At 37.6% G+C, this 16,081-nt stretch overlaps 1 protein-coding gene across 1 annotated transcript in view; it reads right to left on the bottom strand.

Moving 5' to 3' along the window:
* Positions 1–1,330: 1,330 nt before the first annotated feature.
* CBLN4 (cerebellin 4 precursor) overlaps positions 1,331–16,081 on the bottom strand; it is a 29,021-nt gene continuing 14,270 nt past the window's right edge. Inside the window, exon 3 of the mRNA XM_060772079.2 lies at positions 1,331–2,906. Coding sequence (XP_060628062.1) covers positions 2,709–2,906 — 198 coding nt within the window. The 3' untranslated portion in view covers positions 1,331–2,708. The remainder of the gene's footprint in view (positions 2,907–16,081) is intronic.

The following is a 16,081-nucleotide window of genomic DNA, read 5'->3' on the forward strand; positions in this document are numbered from 1 at the left end:
GCACTCACATCTACTTAAGTTTGATCAAGTGCATAAAGACTGGGGGGTGGGGCAGTATCACTCCAAGGGCATAGTAGTTCCCACCATTTAACGAATGTCTACAGAAAGTAGAATATTCACACACATAACCCATGGATTTTCCATTTGGTTATCCAGCTCTCCAGTCTCTTCTTCAGTGATTCAAATGAATAGTAAGTTTTGTGGAGCTCTAGGAACTTACCATTATCTCTGGGCTCTTTGGTAAAACATCCAGATTGAAGCAACAGTCTTGGGCATCAGATGCTAGGAGCATCTCTTCAGCTCTTCCTGCTGATTCATTATTTTCCTGTTCCAGCTGTTGCTGGAGAGAACTGTGTAATATGTCATATACTCCTATCCTGGGATCTCTAAAGCCATTTGTCAGTTCATGTGCCATGAAAGATACTATCTCATTTCTTAAAGTAAGAGTCAATCAGTGTCAGTGGGATAGCAAAATTATTCCAGGTGTTAGTTACACTTTGAAAGGAACTATCCAATGTGCTGAATTCTATCCCCCAAGAAGAAGAAGCTCATTAAAAGTTTCAATGAAAACTTGGATTCACTGCCACATTATATGGAAATCATCAGCAACCACTGCTTCGTGTTTTAATGTTTTATTATGGTATATTTATATTACTGAATGCAGTACTGTTTTTATATGTTTTATTAATTTATGTATGTATTTTGACAGCATTGAATATTTGCCTTTTTATGTTGTTAACTGCCCCGAGTTCCCATGGGGAGATGGGCTGAGATATAAATAAAGTTATTATTACTATTATTATTACTATTATTATTCTTATTATTATGCATACAAACTCTACTCCAGATTATTTTTGTACCCGGAATCCAGAATCTTATTCTTTGCCCCTTTTTTTCTTTCCCCTAGAAAAATATTTCATGGTGAAACTCTATGTATGTGGGATTTGTCTGCAGGTATCTTTCTATTGTTCATTTTTACAATTCTTCTTCCCAATATTTTAAGGCAGCATATGCACCCTGATGTTGAACATCTCAACAACCATGTGAAATATGTCAAGAGAAGTGATAGGAAACAAAATTACATGGCTATCCTCCCATTTTTTTCTGAAAATGTGTGTGGGTTTTTAAATATTCCATCAAAACACAAAGGAACTAGTGGTGATTTTTGCATGCGGATGTTTCTCTGGACATTGAGAGAGAAGAGCAGAGAAAATACATTTTTTTCTAGGAGTGTTCTTTAACCTTGCATAAAATAATAAGTTGCTAGTTGATAGCACTTCATTAAAGGGAAAAACATCTTGCTTTTTTCAGATCACCAGAGGTTAAGAAATACACTAACATATATTATCTTTTATTCTGTAACAGCAACATAATAAATAAATTTATGATTTCATATGGCCTTTACAAAAAGACAGAAAAGATATTGCACCAAGTTTAGGTACTGGCTATTTTGGCTGAATATTTGCTAAACAGATGAGACGCTGTCTGTCAAAAGTTACCCCACCTATATCCAACCGATATCAGTGATTTTTTTTTTTTGCTGAAATCAGTAGGACTTTAGGATTGCAATCCTATACACACAATGCCTGGAAGAAAGACCCATCGAACTCAGAAGGACTTGCTTCTGAGTACACATGCATAGGATTGCACTGTATAGTGCTTAACTTGGTCTGGATAAAGCCCACGATATCTACCTTCTTTATATACATTTTGTGGAGTTAAGGCAAAACCAGATGACACCTCACACACAACAGAAGGCTGGAGAAACAGACATAATTAAAAACAGGAGGGCAGAATTTCCATCTCTGACTAATGAATTAGCCGTGTCTAAGGAATGAATCCCTTTGAGTTTTTTCAACAAAGTCGTTATTATCAATCATGTTAATTAAAGGTAAAGAACAAGCATAATTTTTTCTATGGAGCAAAGCCATTCCACCGAGGTTTGCCAAAACGATCCCATTTAACCCTGGTAAACAATTTTTCCTTACCACGATAATCTCTTCTCATTACTAGAAAATACTTTATGTAGAATATAAATTTGTTCAGTGTGCAAATAACATCCAGCCACGGCCCACAGACTTTCAATAGGGTGGTTTTCTTTTGCTATTAACTAGCTGAAGGAGAACTTCTAAACGATTCACTCAATAGACTCTACAAAGAAGAGTAATGAATCCAAACCTTTATCAATAACTATTATCTATTCCTCTCCAACTGAATGGAATGAATTTATGTTAATTTTTAGAGTGAGGGAAACAAAGACATCATATAACTAATAGATCAATGAATAGTTCTTTGGCAGCTATGTATTAATCTTGATTGAAGACAGAACTCAAAGCTTCTTAAATTATAGACCTGGTTGCCAGTCTTTTAAAAAATATAATCAGGGTAGGGGGAGGTAATAATTATCCACATCTCCCAAAAATCCAACAAGTCCAGTAAGGGAACTCGGAATAAATCTTGCAGGCAGCTTTATTCTGTAACATCAAGCATAGATATTTATTGTCTGCTTTAAGTCTTAATCCAAACACACAAACGTTGGTGCAATCCTAGAGGAGTTTGGATAGGGTCAAATGTTGGACAATAGAATCCATATTCACCCATGAGAAACCAAGAAAGAAAACATCAATCCGAAGGATGAGAAGATGATCTTCAAAGAACAGAAGTAATGACTGGTCCACACCTGGGTGAATGCCACAGGAAAACTGACCTTACAGGGGGAAAACCAGGAAGCCAGAAAATGTAGAGTACTGCCATCCACCAACCAGATTACCTTTCTCCAGTTTCAGGTAAACCTTGTCTTCCTTGTCTAGATAAAGTAGGACTCCATTTGTGGCTGCTTCACGAGTGACATCTTTGTCCCCAGCAAAAGCAGAAATGACTGGTTTTCCATTTAGCATCAGGTTAACCTGAAAAAAGAAAAGTACTGAAAAAACTCATGTTAACAAAGAACCATATGACATGAATGAATTTAGATCTCTTAGAAGTCTCCTGGTGCCTGGGGACTGTGGACTGTTTGCCACTCTTTCAACAGTTTTACTTTAAAAAATAGTAGTGATAAAAATACAGTTCCTTCCATTTGGAATAAAGAGAGACAGCACAAAAATGAATTTGTCTACAAGCTACCCAAAATTTAGAAAATATACTGGGTTTGGTGACACCTCCCAGGATTCTGTCAATGGCAAGAAAGTCAGAGCTGTTGACTCAGGCATTCTTGAAGTTGTAATCTAAGAAAGGAAATTTTCCACGCTCTCCATCAACAACAGGTTTTGACATCCTTTTGGTACCATCCATGTGTTGGCCTCTCCTGTATTATTCTAGTTTAACTTGGAGGATTTCTAAGATTTACCAGAGAAGCAATACTTCAGCAACTTGTCAGAGTTAATCTGCCCCCCCCCCAAGAACAGACACTCAATGCTTTATAAGTTAGTGGTGCACTATTGATGTGTAATAGTCATGCTTTAAGCCCTATATTTACATGTTAGATCAAAAAAAGGGTAGACAAATATATTTCAAAGGGATAGGGAGTCATACTTCCAGATTCTTCCAATCTATACTACCAATTTTCTTGAGTTAGGCAGGGAAGATGCATTGAGCTTTCTTCAGTTGTACTCAGCAATTGTACTCAGCAAGGTCTACTTGCCCAACAGCACAGTATAAGAATGTGAATACCAAGATCCCATTTTGCTTTATGTTTTTGACTATATATATGTCCATTTAAGGGCATTCCTGAATGAATGAAAGTGAAACTCTAAATCTCTATCAATCATTCCAGTTTAATGGTCTCTGCTAGAAGGGGGGGGGGGGTTGTTAACATAAAAAATGAAAATTACTGATTTGGTAGTACTCTTCTATGAACAATTTAGACAGTCTGGAAGATCCAAATTTTCCTAATGTTGATAGAGTCCCTAGCCTGCATGAAATGTGATCTATCAAACCTAGCACAGCCAACAGATAAGGCAAACCATGTATGGAAATCTACCTGTATCTTCAAAAATATCTTATCCCATTCAGCTCTGGAGCTGTAGAAAAAAATGGGAAAACAAGGGTGCATAAGGCCCCTGACAGGCTACAATACTTAGTTAAGGACTGAAGTTCACAACAGCCTTTTGAAACAATAGGTGATGTTCTTCCAGATAATGATAGACTTCAAAACGCTTTTTAATCCACACAAAGTTGAGAAGTATTGACTCTACTGGAATCATAGACTTTTTGTTTGAGAAGATGATGCCTTTAACAGGTGGCCAATGCAATATCATAAGTTTGTGTTTAAGCATACATATTTCATATGGCTTCTCATCAATTGAGCATAATGTGAGTCATAGATTATTGGGTTAACTGACATCATTGTGACATGTCATTTTAAAATTCTCTAGAAAATGTTTGCAAAGATTTTAGTTTTTCCTATCAGTTTTTAAGAGTGAATTTCTTCTAAGGGAAAATTGTCTTTTTGTTCAACACAACATATTTTTGTTCAGTTTGCAGATCTTGTTATTAATACTTTGATTTTTGTGATTGATTTGTGGATAAACTTGTTTCTTTTTTAAAAAAAAAAGTGTAGTTTTAATTGATATGAGCTATCTTGCATTTTGTAAGTCTATTGAAATGATGGTATACGTTGGCGTATGAATAAAATAAATTGAGGTAATGAGAGATATTGTACTCTGTCTCTTATGTTTCATATATGATAGAGTCATATCTGCAGGCCTCACTTAACCATTCTTCAATTCTATTTCATCTGAATCATACAATTGTCACATTGGAAGGAACATCCTGGGCTTATTTGGTTAAATCTCTCACCAATACAGTCAATCTACTTTTAAAGTATCCCTGACAAATGGCCATCCAACCTCAGTTTGAGAACTTCCAGTAAAGAAGACTCATCATCACCTTTTAAGACGAGTTTTTGTTCTGTCCACTGTAAAATGGATCTTATCATCAGAAAGTTCTTCCTAATTTTAAATTGAAATCTCCTTCTTGTAGGCATAATTCTTTGGTTTGAGCTCTACTTTCTATAGCAATAGAAAACAAGCTTGCTCTGTTCTCACATGACAGACCTCAAAACATATAAAGATAGCTCTCATATATTCTTTCAGTTTTCCCTTCCCCACACTAAACATTCCTAGAGCACATGAATATTCATAAGGCCTGTTATCCAGATTCTTACAGTCATGGTGTGTATTCACATGGCACAATTACAGCAGTATAATATCATTTTAACAATAATGGCCTCCTCCTGTGGAATTCTGGGATCTATAATTCAATTTAACCATTTTTGCTTTTAGTGAGAATTCAGCCTTTATTGTCTCAATTAAAACATAACACTTAACAACCACCAAGAGGTCGGTAATTCTATAACCATAAACTCTTAGGCAAATGCCGGAAGTTGGGAAAATTACATTTTGGACCACAGCTCTCCAAATCTCTGGAGATTTGGGGAGTTGTAGTCCAACTACATAAGCCCTTTATAGATCAGCCCTTATTTCCAACAGAAATCGTGCATTCGAACGGTTGCCTCCAAAAATGCTTAGATTATACAATCAGAGATTACACAAGTGTAAATCACCTGGATTCTGGCCAAGATAGATATTTTTCTGAAAACTGAATCAGAAGAAACCAATGGGATACAAGTAACAGCAAGGCAAGAATAAGCTATTCTACAGCAGCACTGAGGAATATATGATGCTTTATTGACTTGCAGCTTCCATCACCTGAACAACTAGCTATACCATCTGGTAATGATGACAGTAGTGATCTGACAACATCTGGAAAGCCATATTATCCTGTTCTAGAAGTAGAAAGACATAGAATCTAAAACCTTTACATTTTGAAAGGAACAGGCACAGATACCTCTGGGTCTAGTACAATGCAATGATAGGTACACATTGTCAGCCTTTTTCAAAATGCTCATAGGGATCCCAAAAGACAGAATAAAATTTGATACAGAGGAGTAGGACTGTCACTCTAGTGTAGCGGAATGCAGCTTTGCCTGGTATAACAGAATCAATGAACTATTGAGTTGGAAAGGATCCCAATAATCATCTAGACCAGACCACCAGTGCAGGGAACTACCACTGAAACATCCCCCACCCCCAATCAATGAACATTCAGCTTCTCTTTAAAACCTCAATCCCAACATAAAGTCTTTTGGATCCCTATTTTAAAAGATCAAATAATAGATGATCTAAAGGCCCTGGCTTGCGACCCTACCAAGCTGCTACAAATTGATATTATTGTGGAAGATGACCCTTAAAGCATCTTGTGTTTAGGAATCAGGAAAAAAGATAAAGTTGAATGTGTACTACTAAATGAAAATTTGCACCATATTCTGCAAGCAAATAAACAGTCCACTCTCAAATGGTTTATATGTCGCAATATTTCAGATCCAAGGAGGATAACATATGACCTTGCAGATATTTCACATGCAAACTCTCACGATCCCTTATTTTTGACAACGTTGGGTGGGCTTCTGAGAGCTGAAGTCCAAATCATTTGGAAAACAAAAGCTGCAAAAGCTTCTTTGGCTGCAGTGGAATCATTATATCTTACCATACTTAAAACAGCAATGTGTACAGAATCCAACAGAGGATTCTAAAATCAAAACATCTAATCTAATCAAACTCTTCTGAGCTCTTCAGTGGGTAGAAATGTGGGTAAATTAATTTTAATCTTCCACATGTTTTCCCCTTGACCTTATACTGGGAATTCCTTTTTCAAATGGAAATAAAATGGGAGGGAATTTACTTAGACCAGCTCTGTCATTATTATGAATCAGGGGTGGGAACTATGCCAGAAGCAATTTATACCATGCAATTGTACACAATTGAAGACCCACATCTTCTGGCAGGCCTATCCATTCAATTTTAGGTTGTAAATTTTACTCTGGATTTTATTAGTGGATTCTAATTTGCATTTTAACTATATATCTTGTTGAATGTCTTTTAATAGTGTTTTCTCTCATATTTTAATGATGTCATATCCCATCTCGAGTCTCAGGGAGAGGTGAGTCATGAATTCTGTTATTGTTGTTGTTGTTGTTGTTGTTGTTCTTACCAACACAGATCCATATGGGCCACACTAGCCATTTCTGGTGCAATGGATGTAACTCCACATCACTTCTGCTTATTACTTTAGGCTGGGGAGTGACTGTGGGTTCTGCCAAACAGCAAAGTGAAACTGCTGAATCAGTAAATAGTTTTACTTTGGGGCACTTTCAGGTAAAATATCACCCCCAAGTCAATTTTTTTAAAGTCCATGGAGCTTTGGAGGATCACCAAGGAGCTTTGAGAGTCATCAAAGTGAGCTACAAGGCCTACAGATGACCCACAGTCCTACTTCCTCCATCCCTGTTCAGCTGGTCCATGTAGACTCAGGGGACCAAATTATTATTATTATTATTATTATTATTATTATTATTATTATTACTATTTCTTACCTGCCTCTCCTTGTGGCTTGAGGCAGGTTAAAAATCACTAAAATGCATAATCTTAAACATTTTATAAAATACACATATTAAAACATATTTCTACAAAATACAGATTGAAATGCCAGAACAAAGATTAAAACACAGGACATGAGTTTAAAATTTATCATTAAAATGGGCTGGGTAGGCCTGCCAGAAGAGGTAGGCCTTTAGATGGCCTTTTAATTCTGACAGCTCAATTAGCTGTTGGAGCTATTCCAATAGGTCATTCCACAGTCTTGGGGCAGCTGATGAAAAGGTCCTCTGGGTGATAGTGGCCAGTCAGGTTCTAGTAAACTGGAGTAGTCACAAATATCCTCACTGTCTCCACCCACAGCTCTCTACCCCACCCTAATCATGATTTTGGAAACATCTGCAGAGGCTAAGAAGGAGCTGGTGGAGACATCTGAAATTAGCTATTCTTCTCTGAAGTTGGAGGTTGGTCCAGGATTTTCAGAACTATGGGATGACCTACTTAGGCTATATTGTGACCTCTTTTACTAAGGAGCAATGAACTCAAAAAGACCTACAAATGATTAGATATGTCTTAAAATTGCACTGACAGAAGCTGATAGCAAGGAACTGAGTGGTGATGGAATGAGTTCCTGGTCTCATACAAAGCTTAAACATCATTGAACTTTTGGAAATAGTGATAGCAGCAACCAACATCTTATGGGATTGGAAAAATACCCAGGTCTAACAGAGTCATATTTAATGCTTAAATTACATTTATTTGTTTGTTTGTTTGTTTATTTATTTAAAATTTAATAAGAAATAAAATAAAATATATAGCCAAACCCTCTAGGGAGTGTGACCTTCAAATACAATGTACACAACAGATTAGGAAAGCCACACAAAAAGGCCCAAATATGTTGATTTGTTTATATATAACAGTGAGATGTAAAAGGCAAGAATGTAAGTCTTTCCTGATGGAGAATGTAAAAAACGCACAAACTCAGGCAACCCAATAGTGAAAAATACACTAAGGTATATCAGCTAATGTCAAGATAAAAACAACACATCAGAAGCAGGAACCCAGACAGACAAGTAATAGGTCTGTTAGATGACAAAGATGACAATAAGTGGGACAAAATAGACTGCCATTTGGCACAGATGCTGCTGCTGTCTCCTACATTACAGAATCTGGTAAGAAGTTGAATTAGAAGTCCTCTTAGGTCCCCTCCAACTCTATAATTTGTTGAATTGCTTGTATCTCTCTTGACTGCAGAAGATGAAGAGACACATGACCTCATCTGAACTATCTGTGAAAGGATAATGGCCTTCATTGAGACCATAAACTCTCACAGCCTTGTCATGGAATTTGGTTCTCAAACTTTGGGACTCCAGATGTTAAATTTTCGGCTCTCAGAAGCTCCAGCTATCAAGGTCAAAAATTCTGAGAATTGAAGACCAAATGATAAGAAACAACTGTCATAACAAAACACATTAAGGATCTCTTCACACAGAGCATTTTTAACACATTTTGCCACTTTTAATTGTGGCAAGGACAGGGACTGCCATGTGCCATCACATGACATAGGGCAGGCCCCACCCACATTCCTCCCAAAGTGCGTCCACATTACTCCACTATGGGGAGGCAGGTGTCATTTGGATAGGTCCAACAGAGCTACCGGCACACCCCCCCCTTTTTTTTTTTTTTTTGCTGTGTGACGGCAGAAAGGGCAGCATGGCAACATGCTTTGCCACCCTTTCTGCCATCTGATGAGGGGAGAAAAGGGTGCCAAAATACCCTCCCCTGTCCCCTCTATGCCCCCAATGTGAGGAGGTCATTAATGGCAAAGATCTGCCATCTCTACTTTTCAGCTAGGCTTGGACCCTCCTTTCTCTTCAGAGAATTCTATGAAGAAGAGCCATAACATCCCTGAAGATGTGAAAGTGTCTTTTGACAAACTTCATGCCTTGACTGAAGTGTAAGGAGAGATAAGCAGTAGGTGCATACTTCAGCTTCATTACCATACCTCAATGAAAGTTGGGCCATAATTTCTTTTTCAAAGACCTGATAAGACCTATTTTAATCACAAAGGTCATTTTACAATCCATATGACATTAAGTGCCTGGGTTATGAGGATTTTCTTTTCACTCCTTATCTCCTTCACTTTCAATGTCATGTTGGTAAACAACAAGTGCAGTGCTCTTTTGTTTTCTTGTTTTTTTTCACTGTAAATTACATTGGGTGATCTTCCAGATGGATAGCGGACCATCAATGTTTTAATTAAAAAGCAAATCATTATGAAGTTCAGTATATTACATACATACAAAATCCCAAGAATGCAAAGAATATATTCAGAATTCCACATAAGTTTCCACAGATTTCTCTACCATTTGCCCATGTCGTCAACTTTTGTTTTCCTAATCTACCTGTATGCTTGTTTCTGGACTATAATAAGAAAAAGAACTCCACAACCAATAGAAAATTAATGAATTCCACTCATACTGGTTTTTGCAGTGCATTATTTCTGAAAATCAATAGCAGGTAGAGATTTCCCTTTCAATTGAGTAGTAAATCCAATATCAAAGTTAGTCTGTGCAGGCAGTCACCGATTTTAAAACTATCTGACTTAGAAAAGATTCATTGCTAAGAACAGAGGCGAGACAACGGGGAGTGAAAGAAATCTACCCCTCAGAAGGGAAATTCACTCCTGAAAGAGTTATCATGGGGAAAAAAATATCTCCACTGAAGCTTTATCTCCAATCCTTGTTTCCATAAGCCAAATCTTTCAAAATCTAATTATCACAGGGACAGAAAGTGAGGTGAAATCTTCTGGACAAGGGCACAGACAGCAAAACAAAACACCATAGAGGTGTTAATCCTTCCCTATGGTGTGTGTCTGGAGTTACACTTCAAAATGTACTTGTTCTTACTTACATACAAATTCAACAGAAGAACTAACTTACATAACCTGTCTTGTTTATACTGTGGGGACTGCCTATACTTGAAAAAAGTTACCTAAATTGTCAAAACCCTATGCCCAAAGTAGACTCACCAACCCTGATGGCCCAGGTTCAGATTAAACAGACAAAATGTATCACCTGTATGGCATGAGTGTCATCATAGAAGAAAGATATCATGGAAGAATTAAAAGGACATGCCAGTTAATAACCTAGACAAGAATTTTATTGTTTTAGGGCCATATTACAAATGATTACAAACTGCATCATTAGCAACTATGTATGCTGTTGTTGGTATTGTCTGCCTTCAAGTAATTTCTGACATGGCAAATCTAAGGCAAACTTACCATGGGGGTGGCTGGCAACATTTGTTCAGAGGAGGTTTGCCTTTGCCTTCCTCTGAGGCTGAGAGAATGTGATCTGATCAAGGTCACCCAGAGGGTTTCAGTGGCCAAGCAGAGATTTGGACCTGATCTCCCAAAGTCCTAGTCAAAATCTAACTTATTTGATGTGATTATGTTTTTAGTTGTATTTGTGTACTGATTTTCTGCTGTTAGCCGGCCTGAGTCCCTCTGCGGAGGTTGAGAAGACCGGGGTATAAAAGTTTTAAATAAATAATAAATAAATAGTAGTCCAAATTAAACCATTGCACCATGCTGGATTTACTATCTTTAATTGCTTTCTTTTTTAAAGAAGCAATGGCAGGGTGAGGATTTTCTCCAGAATGCACTATATTTTGTTCATGACAATGTGTGGAAAGAGGAGAGTTGACCTTTTCTTCTCTAGTTGAATTTCTGTTCAAAATCATTCTCCCTCAACAAAGCTATTCATGAGGAGGTAAAAGGAACGACAAGGGATAATTCTCTTTGACAGCACTTTGATTAACTCATTTTACATTCAGACCAGGGGCCTCATCACATGGATGAGGTCCAGTGTAGTGATTTGCCAACCTCTGTGGTGAATCTGGGCATCATTGGGGTAGCAGTAAGGCAATTTCGGCACCCTGGCCAGCAGCTACACATTCCTCATCACATATGGGAAGTGTCACCATGCAGCTGATGCCCACAGTAGGCCCATTGTTCCTTATGGAACACAGGGACGCTTTCCTTTTGGCTGTGGCAGTGTCCTTCCATGGTACGCTGCTGCCCCAGGTCACCCACAAAGTCCCACTGCAAGTAACCATACATTGTCTGATGGGTGGCATGGGACTCCATGGGTGAACTGGGGCTGAAGTGTCCTAGGACACTTTTTTCTCAGCGTGAAAAGGGCTTTAAAATATCAAAATACAGTACTGCTATTGTGGAAACCATCAGCCCTCTTAATGGCTAGACAGTCATCATGCAACATTACTGGATTGAATATCAAAAATTGTCAAAAGGGTAGTTTTGCTCAAAGTTAATGTTTTCTTTTGGATTGGTAGCAATGTCTTCAAATTTTTAAAGTCACCCTCAGCTGACTTAGGAGAGATATTTCATTTATTCAGAAGGGGAAATTTCTTGTAGAAAGAACAAGAAACCACCAGTTGGAGAATCTCAAACAGGCCTTAGGACAGTGGTTCTTAACCTGGGGTCCCCAGGTGTTTTTAACCTACAACTCCTTGAAATCCCAGCCAGTTTACCAGCTGTTAGGATTTCTGGGAGCTGAAGGACAAAAACATATGGGGACCCCAGTTTGAGAACCACTGTCTTTGGATGACCATATTTGTTCCCAGAAGCTGAAGTTCCTGAGCTCCATTTTAATGGCAAACCAGGAAAATAGTGGATGGAAGAGTTCACTTAACATTTTCAACTCTAGTCATTTTCAGTTCAAAGCTTTTTCCTTAAATACGTTGTCTCCCTTTTCTCTTGTGAAGGGTAGGAAAATATAGTTTAGCTTGGCCATAAAGTTTTCAGAGGAACAAATATAATTTCTGGAAAGGACTGATCAACTCCTTCTCCACCTCCCACCATGCAACACATATTATTTTGCTCTCTTTCAGAGCCTCCATATTTTGCTTTGCAAATAGTTAAGAACACTAACCAGAAGGAGACAGAACTCCATGTCACATCTAGCAGCTTGGCTCTAGCATCAGTCATCTCTGAGCAGTTTAAATAGAGAGCTCTTGGTTCTTAGTTGCTGCAATTCAGCCCCATATAATTCTAGTAATTGATGCAGTTCCTCCCCTGAAACCATGAATGGAGAATCTTTGGTCTCCTACTATTTTTGACTCAGAATTTCAAGCCAATAGTGAGAAAGCCAAGCATTTAACAAGCATTCAAACAGGAATTACAGGAGCAGTCAAGAACCTTATCATAGGGAGGTAGCTCTCACCCTACTATGAAAATATGCTCACTCAACTTTTCCTTAGTGTTCATTTCTCCAGACATTCTCACTTCCTTATCTAAGTTAACCTTGCTATGTTCATCAAATGAAGCCATTGCATGAATGCAGTGTGAGCATACAACAGCTGGCATTTATTATGCCTTTGACCATGTTGTCATTGTATTTAATACATAGTCTGTAGTGACACAGAAATAGAAGCAAAAGGGCATTTTTAATCTTCTGCAGTAGAACACAATGACATTTTAGTGACTAGAAAGCTTTTCAACTTAGCATCTCTTGAAACATCAGCAAATCTGAGAAGTCATTGTTCATTGCCATGGGCCAAAACAAACCAAGGCAGTTAGTGCCATTTTGTGCTGTCTGAATGTTCAAAACCACATGATGCCATCTGCATTTTAGTTAGACCCCAACTGTCGCAAATTGCATTTAAATGAAAGGTGGCATGAAAACTGCACTGCATTTTTACAACATAAGAGAATTCCTGCTGGACCAGGTAAAATGTTTATCTATGGCAAAGATAGAAACTTCATTCAGTATGGGAGCCAAATTCAATTTCAGATCAATGCTTGGTAACTATATTCTAACATTATGCAACCTCAAAAGCTAAACAAGGACATATTTTATCTTAAAGCTCTTATTACCAGGAACTAAGCCATGGGAGAGAAAGATCAATCTTTTAGAATGGGCCAAAATTATACAAAAACTTAGAGAATAATACTGTATTTTTACTTCATCTGAGGGCCAGCCTCTGATCAATAACCTTCTTGTCCCGTCACCAACTAGATAAACCACAGAGGTCTATGGTTTTCCAGAATTCAGTGGTCTGAAAACTGGTAGGGACCAAATATTCAGACCGCTTTACATGAATTATGTTTCAAATGTACTAGCCATCTCTTTGCTTCCAAACCTGACATATAGTGTTGATCTTGAACTATAAAGTTTTCAATTATGATAAAAGACTACCTACATCCACATGAACCTAAACATCAAGTTCAGCTCCAAACTCCTTGTTAGTGTGCCACCAACACTGAGCTGGTAAGTACAAGAATCAAAGCCTTTTCAGTGCTAGCATAATTTTTTATTTATTTATTAAATATGTATGTACTTTTGGCTATCCTGTGAAAGCTTTCAAAGGGAATGGACACAGTCTAACCTCCTTGAATAAGAAGATTCACAGTCAAAGAACTGCTACACAGGAAGTCCTGTTACTTGAACCCACCAATCTGACTTCAGAAAGTGTAAAGATCTGCAGCTAGACCACCTCTGTAGATCTCAAATTTCTAGCAAGTTCGCGTGGGAAGAGGCAGTCCCAAGATTTCAGGGCTTTGTAAGTCAAAACAAACACCTTGAATTGCGCTTGGAAGCAAATGGGAAGCATCGCCTAAGGGCTGAGAACAGCGGTATACAAATAAAGTAAATAAATAAATAAATCTGTAGTTTTTGCAAGACTATGATCTTTGAAGTGAAAACCTGGCACCAATCTGGCTGATGCATTTTGCCATAGCTGCTGCTTATCAAAACATTTCAAGGGTGGTCCCACATAGACTTATTGCAATAGTCTAATTCAGAAGTAATGCATAAACCATTGTGGCTTTTTAAAAAAGTTTTTCATTATATTTCTTCACCCCTCTTTTCATGAAATGGTTTTAGTTTGAAAAATAGCTTCTAATACACAGAAAACTGTTAAAGAGGGCAAGAAGGCTCAGGGCTCTGCCTGCTTTATTTTAAAAGTGTGGAAAACTCCTTTTGAAAAGTAATTCATTCTATAACTCTCTAAAATAAAGTTAAAGGTTTTTCCCTGACATAAAGTCTAGTTGTGTCCAACACTGAGGGTTGATGCTCATCTCAATTTCTAAGCTGAAGAGCCAGTGTTGTCCATAGATCCCTCCAAGGTAATGTGGCCAGCATGACTTCATGGAGCACCGTTACCTTCCCGCTGGAGTGGTATCTATTGATCTACTAACATTTGCATGTTTTCGAACTTCTAGGTTGGCAGAAGCTATACCTAACAGCAGGAGCTCACCCTGCTCCCCAGATTTGAAACGCTGACCTTTCAGTCAGCAAGTTCAGCAGCTCAATGGCTTAATCCGTTGCACCACTGGGGCTCCCCTATAACTCTCTAGAAAGCATACAAACCTCAGTTCCATTGATATTACATAAATCAGTTACTTGTTATGACTTGTTGTTTTTTGCTGCTTTTTAATTCCATCAAAATAAGAAAATTATATGAAACTAGGGAGGAATCTCTTAAATGCTCCAATAAATCACTTTAGGCCCCCAAAGATAAGAAAGATATGCTGCTTGTTGCACATAAAAGTAATATTTCAAATGAATATTGCATTATTTGCAAATGAAATTTGTTATACCCTTGTTAGCTCCCCAGAGTAATATGCTTCAGGTAACATTGCTGCTTTTAATGCATTGCCTTCAATCTCAGGTTATTTATTCCAGGTGCCTAATACTCATGTGTATGCTGATACTGAGCATGAAATTTCCATTTATCTGTCATGACTTATCCACTAAGAATTTGTCAAACCGATTTTTTTTTAAAGTCCATTCAGGCCTTTAGTCATCGTTGCATGTCATGGAAGACAATTTTGTAAGTTAATTCTATGTTCTGCTTAGAACAATAATGTCATTTTATCAGTTCTGGGTTTCTTCCCAGAAACTTTCTGTTGATGACTCAAACTTCTAAAACAATGATGAATTGCACACTTAACTCCATTGGATGGTTATGATTCAGTCCAAACTAGAAATCTTCAACAATTCTATTCTTGCATAAGGCGATGAATAATAATCATAGTAGTTTACTTCCTACCTGGGGAGAAAAGGAATATTCCTCCACAGGGTATATTTGCTCCCTGAATTTGAAAATCCTAAAGCAATTCAGGGAGGATTATTCTGCCTAGAAAAACCTATTGGTTTTTGCTCAAAGAAAACCTGATTGCAAACAAAAAAAGGCTTCCTGCACAGGGATTTTTAGATACAGTAAAAAAAACTGTGAAAGAATCTTGCTGTTCTATTATTCTGATGAAGTTTCTTTTCTGATTGTTGGGAATATTTTGTTTTGACACAGGAATTAATACTAATATATATTATTTCTATTCCTTATCCAAAATGTGTTTTCTGACAACAGTGATAGACAAGTGCATTGAGTTCACGATGGGTTTTCTGCATGAGACACTCTAGAACCCACAAATTCCTCCCACAAAAAAGAAAATAGAATGAGATGTATTTGAAAGCACACTTCTGGCTTGGAATGATTCGTTATTTTGTTTTGTTAAATAGCACAAGAATCTAGAAGAAGCAAGTCACCCTTTCAATTATGCAAGGAAAAGTGTGCTCTAAGGAATCTGGACAAAAACAGCCTTCTGTTTGTTCTCCCCTGGC

The sequence above is a fragment of the Anolis sagrei genome, chromosome 4 (genome assembly GCF_037176765.1).
Source record: "Anolis sagrei isolate rAnoSag1 chromosome 4, rAnoSag1.mat, whole genome shotgun sequence".
NCBI lineage: Eukaryota > Metazoa > Chordata > Lepidosauria > Squamata > Dactyloidae > Anolis > Anolis sagrei.